At 38.4% G+C, this 13,848-nt stretch overlaps 2 protein-coding genes across 2 annotated transcripts in view; both read right to left on the bottom strand.

Annotated features, from left to right (window-relative positions):
* The window catches only part of LOC125828357 (target of rapamycin complex subunit LST8-1), a 1,170,163-nt gene that overhangs the window by 401,168 nt on the left and 755,147 nt on the right, over positions 1 to 13,848 (bottom strand). The window lies entirely within an intron of this gene.
* Positions 3,265 to 4,326, bottom strand: LOC125828397 (uncharacterized). Its single transcript, XM_049507708.1, has 2 exons — positions 4,029 to 4,326; positions 3,265 to 3,917 (listed from the first exon to the last, which is right to left on the bottom strand). Exons 1-2 carry the CDS (start codon positions 4,324 to 4,326, stop codon positions 3,265 to 3,267), a joined length of 951 nt encoding a protein of 316 aa, XP_049363665.1.

The following is a 13,848-nucleotide window of genomic DNA, read 5'->3' as shown; positions in this document are numbered from 1 at the left end:
ATACATAACCTAAGGATATCATGGAAAACACAGAAACACACATGACTCCCAAAACAAGGAATAAACCATGAGGAACTCATTACCTCAAGCTAGAGTAGGAGTAGAAGGAAAGAGATGAGGATATCGGGACATCATATCGGCCTTGGCCTCCCAAGTAACTCCCTCAACTAAGTGATTCCTCCATAATACCTTTACGGAAGAAACTTCCTTGTTTCTCAACTTCTTGATTTGCCGGTCTAAAATCTCAATCGGAACCTCTTTTTAATAAAGATTCTCTTTAACTTCAAAACCCTCTAAGGAAACTATAGATGTTGGATCACCAGCATATTTCTTTAACATAGAGACATGGAAAACTAGATGCACCAATGCCAACTCATTTGGCAAATCAAACTCATATGCAACCTTACCAACACGCCTCAAAATCTCATATAGGCCTACAAAACGGGGACTAAGCTTCCCTTTATTACCAAACCTCATTACAACCTTCATGGGTGAGATTTTCAAATAAACCCAATCATGGAAATCAAACTCAAGAACCCTTCTTCTAACATCGGCATATGACTTTTATCGACTTTGAGCTGTTTTCAACCTCTCTCTAATAAGCTGAATCTTCTATGTGGCCTCATGTACCAATTTGAGACCTATAAGGGCAACTTCACCCACCTCAAACCAACCTATCAGAGATCTACACCTCATACAATATAGTGCCTCAAATGGAGCCATATCAATACTTGAGTGATAACAGTTATTATAGGCAAACTCAATCAATGGAAAATGGTCATCCCAATTACCCTTAAAATCAATCACAAAAGCTCTCAACATGTCTTCCAAAGTTTGAATAGTACACTCTGCCCACCAATTTGGGGATGAAAAGTCGTGCTAAGCTTAACTTTGGTACCAAGACCCTTTTGGAATGATTTCCAAAGCTGAGAAGTGAATTGGGTACCTCGATCAGAAATAATGGACAAGGTCACTCCATGCAACCTCACCATATCTCTCAAATAAAACTTAGTATAATCTTCCGCCGAATAAGAAACCTTGACGGGAATGAAATTAGCAGATTTCGTCATCCGATCCATTATTACCCAAATCGAGTCATGTTGTCGCTGAGTATGTGGCAACCCTACTATGAAGTCCATATTCACATCCTCCCACTTCCAAGTAGGAATACCAATGTCTTGAGATAAACCTCCCGGTTTCTAATGCTCAACCTTCACTTTGGACAATTAGGACACTTAGCCACAAATCCTACAATATCCTTCTTCATCCCATTCCACCAATAGACATCCCGCAAATCACGGTACATCTTGGTGTCTCCCGGGTGAATAGAATACCAAGAAATATGGGCATCTGTCAAGATCTGTTCCGTCAAGTCATCAACATTAGGAACACACAAACGACCTTGATACCTTAGCACACCATTTCCCCCTTGGGAGAAAGCATCAACGGACTTCTTAAGCACCACCTCTTTCAATTCAACAAATATTGGATCATGACCTTGCTTAGCCTTCACATCCATCATAAAAGACGATGCAGATCCATAATGAATTATAACATCGCCTTTGGTGGAATAGACTAGTTGAAAACCTAATCGAGCCAACCCATGGATATCTCGAACCAACTCTTTCTTTTCATCCTCAACATGAGCAACACTACCCATAGATAATCGACTAAGAGCATCCGCTACCACATTAGCTTTACCGAGGTGATAAAGGACACTCATGTCATAATCCTTCAATAATTCGAGCCACCTTATTTGGCGAAGATTCAAATCATTTTGGTTAAACACATATTGCAAACTCTTATGATCGGTGAAAACATCAACATGAACCCTATACAAATAATGCCTCCATATCTTTAAGGCAAAAACAACCGCTGCTAATTCAAGGTCATCAGTCGGATAATTCTTCTCATGGATTTTAAGTTGCCTTGAAGAATAGGCAATAACCTTACCATTTTGCATAAGTACACATCCCAACCCAACTCTAGAGGCATCAAAATATACCACAAAGCCATCTGTACCTTTCGGTAAAGTCAACACTGGAGCGAAATTAAGTCTATCTTTCAACTCTTGGAAAATTCTCTCACAAACATCCGACCATATAAATTAAGCCTTCTTTTGAGTCAAAGTCGTCAAAGGAGAATCAATGGAAGAAAATCCCTCAACAAACCTTCTATAATAATCGGCCATACCCAAAAAGCTTCTAATGTCCGAAGGAGTTAGAGGACTAGGCCAACTCTTGAACGCATCCATCTTCTTAGGATCTACCTCAATACCCTTGTTTGAAACAATATGACCAAGGAAAACTACGTACCTTAACCAAAATTCACAATTGCTAAACTTTGCAAAAAGTTGTTAGTCCTTGTGAATTTGCAACACAATCCTCAAATGATCAATATGCTCATTCTCCCTTCTCGAGTAGATCAAAATATCATTAATGAACACAATTACGAACATATCAAGGTATTGTCTAAATACCCTATTCATCAAATCCATAAACGCCGCTGTAACATTAGTCAACCCAAACGACATTATCAAAAATTTATAATGACCATATCGGGTTCTAAAAGCCGTCTTCGGAATATCATCTTCTTTCACCCTCAATTGGTGATAATTCGACCTAATATCAATCTTAGAGAAGTAACTTGCCCCTTTAAGTTGGTCAAATAAATCAGTTATCCTTGGAAGAGGATACTTTTTCTTAATGGTCACTTTGTTCAGCTGACGATAGTCAATACACATACAAAGAGAACCATCTTTCTTTCTAACAAACAAAACTTGAGCACCCCATGGAGAGATACTCGGTCGGATAAAACCCTTATCCAATAAATCCTTCAATTGTTCTTTCAACTCTTTTAACTCTACCGGAGCCATTCTATAAGGAGGGATAGAAATAGGTTGCGTATCTAGGAAAAGGTCAATATTGAAGTCTATTTCCCGCTCAGGAGGAATATCGGGTAGTTCATCGGGGAACACTTTTGAAACTCATTTACAATGGGGGACCGATTCAAGAGTAGGGGTTTCGGAATCTACATCCCTCACCCTAACAAGATGGTAAATGCAACCCTTAGAAATCATCTTTCTAGCTTTTAGACAAGAGAGAAACTGACCGTTAGGTATGGAATTTCCACCCTTCCACTCTAGGATAGGCTCATTTGGGAACTAAAATTTGACCACATGAGTTCTACAATCAATAAAGTCATAACATGAATGCAATCAATCTATACCAAGAATGACATCAAAGTCTAACATATCAAGATCTACTAAGTCAACGAGAGTAACTCTATGCTATAAACCTTCTTAGCCACCACAGAATCACCAATAGAAGTAGAGACAGAAAAAGGTTCTAACATTACATCGGGGAGCACATCAAACTTCATGGACACATATGACGTCACAAAAGACAAAGTAGCACCGGGGTCTAGTAAAACATATACATCAAGTTTAAAACCTCTTAACATACCGGTAACTACATTCGGAGAACTCTCTTGGTCACCTCGGGTTTGGAGAGCATAGCAGCGGTTTTTCTTTGAAGCATTGGAATTCAAACCACTAGGAGGAGCTTGCGTTCCTTCCCTTTCTTTTGCCGTAAGCATTGGGCAATCCCTCATTTTGTGACCACTCTTTCCACAACTAAAGCAACCATTTGTGCCGGCTAGACACTTACAATCGTGATTTTTACCACACTTAGTACAGGTAGACCTAGCCAATGAAGATCCACCACCATTCCCTCCTTGAGGTTTAGGGTTAGACACCCTATCATTGTTAAATTTAGGAGAAGCATTAGAGGAACCTTGACAGGAAAATCCTTGTCGAGACTTAGGACGACCTTGTCCACCGGACCTTGCATGAGAGAAATCACCATCATCATTTTTAGCCCTTTTTACCTCTCTAGACTTTTCCTTGAGTTTCTCCTCTTAAATTTGTTATGCATGGACCACTAGCCGAGAGATTTCCATGTCACCAATAAACATGGTGGTACGACACTCTTTAACCACTACTTCAGACACACCCGACATGAACTTACTCATCCTTACCCTAGAATTGGCAACCATTGTTGGAGCATATTTGGATAGTTGTGTGAACTTTAGAGCATATTCCTTCACACTCATACTTCGTTGACAAAGGCTAATGAACTCAAGCACCTTTGTTTGCCTCATCTCAAAGGGAAAGAACCTATCAAGAAAAGCAAATTTAAACATTTCCCACTCTATGGGGCCCGCTCCCACCGATTTTATTTCTTTCCATTGATTGTACCACACTTGAGCAAAACCTTTCAATTGATAAACGACCAATTCTGCCTTTTCTCTCAAAGTCACTCCCATGATAGCAAGTACCTTATAGACCTCATCGATAAACTCTTAAGGATCTTCCTCAACCTTGGAGCTATAAAATTCTGGAGGGTTCATCCTCATAAAGTCCCTCACTCTTGAAGCCACCGTACCCACATTTGAGTTCACGGGGACTACCACCTCCCTATTGGCGTGGGCCATCACAGCTCGAGCCAACACTTGAAAAGCCAATCTAAACTTTGCATTTGTAACTTGTTCGGCCAAAGGATCAACCGGAACTTGAGGAGGAGCTTGGGGAGGATCTTCTTGTTCCAGATTCTCCCTCACATTCTTTCTGGTATAAGCTCTTCACGTAGATATATCCTGAAGAACATAGGATAAGGATTAGGAGAAAGACTTTATAGAGTTAAACTCTATCGCACGACTTTAGAGTAATGAAAGAAGTGGAGTTTCCTAAATATCTTGTAGCTTCTGATTAATAAATGTGGCACGCTTCACACTCATGAACAAGACTCTACTAGACGTGGCTTATGAGACATCCTAGGACCATTCTAAACCTTGGGCTCTGATTACCAAGTTTGTCACGGCCCAGGGGTACTCCCTCGATGTAACATGACGTATAGAACCCTGAAGGACTCCATACAAGCCACATAGCTCTCATAACATAAGAAATAGAACAATAATAGTAAAACAATAGTACAAGTCCAAAATATTTTATAAAATGAAAAGTGGAAGTCTAAATTCATGTCTCATCATAGCCATCCAATACAATAGAATGAAATTGGGCCTAGCCCATACATCATATTCAAAAGAGAAATACACGAATAAAACTAAACAAAAACTCCGTCCACGAAGAATGAGAACTCACCAAAGCTCGGGAAATAACGAACTCAACTACTTGCCACAAGACTCAGAAACCTGTCTGTTGGACCCTATATTTGGGAAAAACATAGGCAAGAGTATGCATTAGTACAAAAATGCACTAAGTATGATAGTTATGCATAAAAACATTTAAAACATGCTAAAAGGGACATTTGATTTCATGACATGCAATTGACCAAGCTAAAACATCATATGAAAGAGTTATAAAACATAAATCATCGTCAATGCAAGCTAACATCATCTCTAATGCCTTTGAACACATATGAGATACTCCTTGAGTAACCGTAGTTCACTTTTAGTCTTGTTGTGGGAATTAGCCTTAACCGACATAGAGACCATGTGAGATATAACATGATCACCCTGTGTCTCACATATCGACAAGGGTTGTTCTACTTGCCTAAGCTTGAACCATAAACTTCTAGCTTAAGTGGATCCACTAGTTAATCAATATGTGGGGGACACATAGTTATGGGATAAAAAGATTGTTACTAGAAACCCAGTCTCTACTAGCGGGAGAGCTTCCATCCTATGAGACTTCTTCTAGAAACCCAGCTTCTACTAATGGGAGACCTTCCATCTCAATGTCAATATCCACTCGGTGCTAAGCATAAATCCCACAGAATAGTATTTTCATTAAGATAGCTCTTATTCATTGATTCAATTAGGTGAGAATAGCCTTTCAACCTAAGAATCCTTGTTATGTGAGAAAACCTTTCACATCATCCTAGTATGTGTTTATGAGAATGTCCTTTCACAACACAACATCATCATTGGTACTTTACTATCAAAGCACCCTTAAAGTATTTACATAATTCTTCATAAAAATGTGCATAATTCCATAATCACCTTTCAAGGCCAAAAACCCTATTTCAATCATCAACATTTAGAAAACAAGGGTTAAATATGGATTATATCATAAACTCATGCAATTCTCTCATCACATGCTTAATTGTATAAAACTCTTCCTTTAAGATCAAAATCCCACAACATATAGTTCATAACTTGAAAACATAGGGATCACATGGGTTCATAGGGGAAGACATCATTAAGCCATAGTAAATCATCAATTCATGCTTAGAATTATTATTTTTTTGATAACATGGAATTTCATTTATAACCAAAATTTGATCAATACATAGCAAAACAATTAAGTGACTAACTATTTCTCATTCTAACTCTCTACTTCCAAATCATACAGAAAACAAAACTAGAATATAAACTCATACAAGGAACTACTATTCTAAGGATATTTATTTAGAGTTTGTAGAATAGGTGTCCAACTTGCCTTGTGTTGTCCTCTTAGATGAATATGCATACCAATCTCTCTAAGGACCTTGTCAGCACTGAGTCGTCCTCGTTGCAACCTGATGTTGTTCATTTCTCTCCAAATGATATATACCATCATCACAAAAATACTAGTCTTGATCTCAGCACCTCATATCTTCTTTTTCACAATTTCACTAATCCAAGCTATCTCCGTTCTCCAGTCGTGAATACTTCTTTGGATTCCCATCCAGTTGCACATTCTTCCCCATAATGTCTTTGTCACTTGGCATTCAAAATAGAGATGTTCAAAGGTTTCCTTAGTTCTAGAACATAACACACATTCAGATGGCACCTGAATCCCAAAATTTTCAAGTCTGTCAATAGTAGCTAATCTTTTCTGCACAACTAGCCACATTATGAATTTGAATCTTGGATGTACTCTTTGTTTCAAAGTAATGCTCTTCCATTCTACTCTTGGGAAAATAGGCATGATAGAGTTATACATATTCTTTAGGGAAAACTTCCCAGCTTCATGTACCTTTGCAAACTTCATCATCAACTCACCCTGTCCAGCTGGCCTTTGGATTATCAAATCTCTTGTACTCAATATCTTTCGCACTACCCATGAAGCAACAATAGGTATAGTGACAGTTTATATCCCCATGCTCTTTATGAAATAACTATGCACCCATTGGATCCATAGGCAGTCTTTCTTCCTAGCTATATTCCACATTTGTTTGAGTATTGCAGCCTTATTCCACAATTTAAGATCAATAATATTTAGTCCCGCTGCAGCTTGTGGTTTGCATACTGTTTCCCATGACACTAAAGCTTTCCTAGAATTAGTTATTGCCCCTGTCCACAAGAAGGTCCTACAAATTTGTTCTATAGTCTTAATAAACTTCTTAGACAATACAAATACCTGTGCCCAATAAGCTTGGACCCCAAAAATGACAGATTTTATCAATTGGACTCTTCCAACATATGATAACAGTTTTGCTGACCAGCATGTCACTTTGGCAGTGATTTTCTCTATTAAAGGCATAAACTAATTGACACTAAGCTTTTTTGATGCCAATGGAACCCCAAGTGTCTAAAAGGCATAGAGCCCTCCGTGTATCCAAGTTCTTCCAGTAATTTTTGCATAGTATGAGCATGCACTCCAGCTATATACAAAGAGCTCTTATCTACATTTGCATGTAATCCTGAAGCTCTAGAAAATTTCTTGAAAGCTTCATTCAAGAGCCTAATAGAAATTAGATCAGCCCAGCAGTACATTAATAGATCATCTGCAAAACAAACATGTATACTCTCTAGTTTCCTGCACCTTGGATGGAAATTGAAGTTCCCATTCTTTGATAGTTGTTGTAGTTCCCTACCCAGATACTTCATCGCCAGTACAAATAGATAGGGTGACATCAGATCTCCTTGTCTTAATCCTCTCTTAGCATGAAAAGATTTTTTTTAACCCTCCATTCAATAACAATGAATAGGATACAGTGGTCACACAAGTCATAATCCATGAAATGAACTTAGTAGGAAATCCCATCTCAATCATTAATTGCTTCAAGAAACTCCACTCTAGTGAGTCATATGCTTTCCTTATATCAACTTTAAGTACATATCTGGGGGATATGCATTTTCTTCCATAACTTTTGAATATTTCATGGCTAAATATCACATTATCCAAAATACTTCTACCTTCAATAAATGCAGATTGGGCCCTTCCAACCAGCCCTGCTATTACAATCTTTAATCTCCCTGTAAGGACTTTTAAAATGATTTTGTACAAAGATGTGCAACATGCAATAGGCCTATAGTCCTTAACCTTTCAAGGGATGGAAATTTAGGAATTAAAGTAATGGTTGTTGTATTTATAGCAGGTAAAAGATTACCAGTGATAAAGAATTGTTGAATTGCTTCATGAACCTCTCTTTTGACAATATCCCAATTCCCTGTGAAGAACTCTATAGGAAAACCATCCACCCAGGAGCTTTTTCTTTAGGCTTACTCTTGATAGCTTCAATAATCTCCTCCTGTGTTACCTCTTTTATCAGCTCCTTCTATTGTTGTAGAGTCAAGCACACACATGTCTTCACCTCATCATTTAAACAAGGCACATTACTAGCACTAGCACCCATTAGTCCAGTAAACACCCCCCCAATAAATTCAGCCTCAATTGCCCTCGAATTAGTAAGCTTGATATTACTCTCAGTGTAGATGGAACTAATAACATTATGAATACATCTAATCTTCCATTGAGCATGGAAATACTTAGAATTAGCATCTCCACACTCAACCCAAGTTGCTCTAGACTTCTGCCTTAGTACCTGTTCCTCCACCTTGCTCCACTTCTCAATTTCTAATAATAGCATTTTCTCCTGATCAAATAACATTTGATTCATTAGGTCATCCTGAATCTGTCTCTGAATAATGTCAAGTTTCTCTCTTGCTACATGTAATTTCTGTGAAAATGCAGCCATAAATGTGTTTATATCATTTAGTTTCACCTTTAATTGCTTCAATTTTTCCCAAACCTGCACCATAGGTTGTCCAGTGATCTCCATCTCCCATACTTGATTCATAGTGCTTCTAAAATCTGGGTGCTCCATTATGTTAGGATAAAATCTGAAAGGTCTAGGATGTAAAGTAGTATAAGAACAACATTTAATCAAAATAGGGGAATGGTCAGATACTGAGGGATTAAGAAAATCAACTTCCACCTTCCCATACTGTTGCAACCCCTTTAAATCCCCTAATGCCCAATCTATTTTACTATACACTCTCCTCCCTGCCTCTTGTTTGTTACACGAAGTAAAATGCCACTATGTACTTCTTAATGGTGTCAGTTGCAATGAATCCAACATACCTTGGAACCCTTCAACTTCACTGGAACTCACAGGTGATCCCATTCTATCTTCTGAGCTCAACACATTATTGAAATCACCACACAAGATCCAAGGATAATTGTTTCTCACATCAACTTGATTCAAATTAGCTCTCTCCCTTTGTGTTAATTCATTCATAGCAAAAACTACAGTGAAGTATAGTTGGCATTGTATTCTAGTATCCTCAATAGTACAATGTAAGTATTGATCCTTAACCTCCAGAATATTAACATTAAGACATTTTTTCCAGATCAACCAAATTCTTCCATTAGGCATATCAGTATAATTATAGCAAGCTTCCCAATATTTTGCAATCTTCTTCAATAAACATCTAGCTTTTGATTTCTTCACCTTTGTCTCCAGAAAACCAAACACTTCTATTTTATTTTTTGCCAGAAAGAGCCTCACCTCTTACTGTTTATGGGCCTGATTCAGGCCCCTAATATTCCATGTAGCTAGGATCATGGTGGAACAAATGGCATGAGGTTGTCAGCACCTTCTTCCCATGCATAAATCATAGTATTTTTATCTCTAGTGCTTGCCTCCCTCATTTCCTCTTGTTGTATATCTCTGTGTTCATCCACCCTTACACCTTCAACATCAATGATTTGCTTACCACTCCTTTGTATTATTACTTCAGTCATCTCAATTCCCTTTTCTGGCTGTTCCAACACCTTATAGGGGTGTTGTATTTCAATTGCATTGCCGACCTTAATAACCCTATCCAGCTTTCTTTTAACTGTTTTTCCCTTTGTATCTCTGCATTCTTGTAGACTCTTCCCTTACCTCCTCCAACCCTTGACCATCCTCCCCTATATTTCCTTTCTTTTTATACCAGCAGTCCACATCATTGTGCCCAAATTTCAAACACTCATTGCAATACTTTGGCCTCCATTCATATTCCACTAGTTGTCCCAAGGCCCAGAAGGTGTTTCAATCACTATTTGCTCATTCAAAGGCTGTGATACATCTACTTCAAGCAGAATCCTAGCATAGGAAATCCTCTTTGCATTTGTTGTGAACCTATATGTATGTATAGGTTGCCCTACTGCACTTGCGACCTTACTTAATGCATCAACCGACCAGTAACCCACAGGTAGTCCAAGAAATTTTACCCATTGAGAAACTATACTAAGTGCCTCCTTATCTATCTCAAAATCCAGTTCCCATTGGTTAAGGATTAATGGTCGATTATTTACATAGTATGGCCCTTCCATGAGAACTCTCTCCTTTACACACTGTGTCTGAAATTTAAACATGTAATGTCCATGCTCATGAAAAAGAATCTTAGGTTTAGCCTTCCACACTTTCACTGCATAGTTTTCTAATTGATTTATCGATGGATTATCTCCCAGTACATAGCCAATTAGTGACGATTCCCAATTTTGAACCTGCTCCTTTATATATGCCTCCTCAATTTGTACCGTTAAAACTCCATCCTTCAGTATCGGAGGAATATAGTTTAGAGACTAACCCTCTCGTCGATTCCCCACTCTTCTCCTGTATTTTGAGTTGGAATGGCAGGTTTTCCTTCTGTAAATAGCAGTCGCCGAATCACAGGTTCTCTACTCTCATGCTTTACTACTTTAAGTTGCACTTCCTCCTCCAAGTTGCTCGTATCAGTTTCCTCAGAGATAGTCGTAAAACCCAGGGTAGGTAACTATTATACCTCAAGTACAATTGCTTATCTTCAATAGAGGAATTGGGACCCTAGGTTGAATCTTCTTTTTCTTCTTCATCTTTCTAGAGAAAGAATATTTGAGAGGAATTTTGGGAATTTGGAAGAGTGAAGTGAATGGGTTTAATTTAGGGGTAGAAAGACTTATATAGGGGTCCTAGACTTAGGCAAAACGACACAATATAGGAATTTATTAATTAGGAAAAGACCTAACTGCCCCTAAAAATAATTGATAGATGACCATTCACGGACCCCAGTCGACGGGCTGTGGGTCAGACCCACGGCCCGTCCTGGTGGACAGTCATGCATGGTCAGAGAGGGTGATCTTAGGGTCTTTGAACCATAGACTGTGGTCTGACCTACGATTCAAAGGTTGTGTCGTGGTCCTGGACCCTCAAACCCTACTCAGGCTAGCCAACCATGGACCACACCTATGGTCTGTGGTCCACTCCACGGGCTGTGGTGGGCAGCATGGTTCGACACCTGCAATATCTGGAAAGCTGCTATTTTGGTCTTTTTAGAATACGAGGTGTTACACATGTATATTCTTATCAAAACAAGTCAGCCTCGACCCAAAGAACAAGAAAGAAATGTGAAAATATAAAGCTAGAACAAGACAAAGGTGGAATTTTTTTTCATTCTAAATAATACTCCAAAATCTGGTTGTCACATATATAAGCCACTAAATATATAAAAAGCGAAATTTAGAAGTGAGTACAAGTCTCAGTCTTAAAAAAGGACAGAAAAGGAAAAAGAGGGCACGCCAAAGTGACAAACAGCTACTACTTCAAATCCTTGACAAGCCTCAAAATTAGAAGAAGGAGAAACAAATCACACGGGTCAGGGCTCGGAACCTACACAAGTGTAGAAGCAATGAGTGAGTACCAACAACATGGTACCCATCAAACAACCTAATAAACAAGGCATCTATCTAGAAATCAAGTACCTTTTCCACTCCACCCGAACCTCCTCAAACTACAACCTGCACAGAAATTAGCTCAACCTAACAGTTCTACAATACACAGCTCACAAGGCCCAACATCGACAGTTCAATATCAACAATCAAATGAATCAAGTAAGTCAATCTCAATGTCAAGTAGATCAGTCATACACAACAAGTACACCAATCACAATTAACAAGTAAGTCGCACCTAAGCATCAAATGCATCAAGTCACAACAATCAATCTCTCGCCAGAACCATTTCCCATAGGCACAATATTACTAGCCAGAACCATTTCCATCGACTTTATATCAAATCACTAGCCGGAACCATTTCCCATTGGCTTTATAAAATCATTAGCTGAAACCTTTTTCCACCGGCTTTATAACAATCACTAGCCGGAACCATTTTCCATTAGCTTTGTAACAATCACCGATAAAGACTTCGACATCATAACAATCTCCGACAAAGACCTCGATATCATAACACTCGCCGGCAAAGACCTCGGCATCAAAATTGTCACATGTCTCATCACGATGTTCAACAATCAATGCACACACGTAATATTACACCACATTTAAGAGACAACAATTCATACAATTCAAGTCCACTTTCATGCTATCAAGTATTTCATCAATCAATCAATAAGCGTTTGAACAGGAAAATTCACAAACATCACGATCATCACATAGCGTTTTCATTTCAACCCCTTTTTCATTAATTAAGAGTTATCAAGTGGAAAATTAACCCTTCATCTCATTCCCTTACTCATAACACACAAGCAATGAAGGGAATACACGAATTTTACTAGAATACAAGGTTTAGGAGATCACTTGACTTAAAGCAATCAATAATCACTCCAATATTTGAGTCTTCCCTTTTTAAATCACTTTCAAAGCCACACAATATATATACAAGCAAGTATTCACCATCACATTCCAAAAACAACAATACCCAAATCAATTACTTAGAAAAATGGGTCAATCAACTCAAAACCCAATTTCAAAAAGAAGGTTTGAATCTGAAACTTAATTCTTGAATACATTACTCAAGGCTTTAGGACTTCATTAGCAAAAACTATTTCGAAAAAGGGATCAAAACCACCATTTTAGATCAAAACTCAAGTTCTTGCAAAACTTTACCATTTTTTCAGTAAAATCTCAAATTATGTTGTTAGAATCCATAAACAATCAAAGGGAAATAAAGGTTTCGGGGGTCATAAAAGCTTACTCATATGATTTAGCACAAGAAACCCTCTCAAAAATCACCACTAAGGGTTTCCCAAACTCAAAAATGGAAAATCAGCCTTAAACCCTAAAATTTTCAGACCAAAAGCCCTCTCTGATGTCGTTTAAGTAGCCATAGTTCACTTAAGCAAACCCTGCAAAAACTAGGGGTCTCACTTTTTCGAACCAGTCTCTGCTTAAACGACCATCACTGAAGCGAGCCATGGTTCGCTTAAGAGAACCCTTCAAAAAGTCTAGCCTTTCCTTAAGTGATCACACCCAAAATGACCCTCAAGATTTGTTCGGAACCCCGTACACTCAAACCATATATGCAAATCAATTATACTTGATGTTTCGGACTCAATGGAACAGTCAAACTACAAATCCAAAATCTCCTTGACCCAACATCCATGAACCAACATCCGTGAAAATCACAAGAAACTAACTCAGTGCCTAAAAAGGTTAAAACGAGCTCGGGACCTCTCAAAAACCAACCAAGACTTCACTTAGGCCTAAGATATCCCTGAATCCAACGAAATTCTCGAAATTCTGATCCGAGCATCTGAACCCTGAATGTTGAACAAAGTCAACCTAAAGGCTAAAATTCCACAAATTCATAACTTAGGACCTCAAATATGCAAAAAGACACCGAATCTCAAACCAAAAACTCCCAC

The sequence above is a fragment of the Solanum verrucosum genome, unplaced genomic scaffold (genome assembly GCF_900185275.1).
Source record: "Solanum verrucosum unplaced genomic scaffold, falcon-dt-bn FXZP01000048.1, whole genome shotgun sequence".
NCBI lineage: Eukaryota > Viridiplantae > Streptophyta > Magnoliopsida > Solanales > Solanaceae > Solanum > Solanum verrucosum.
Note: the sequence above shows the minus strand (reverse complement) of the source record. Positions and strands in the feature narration are given on the sequence as shown.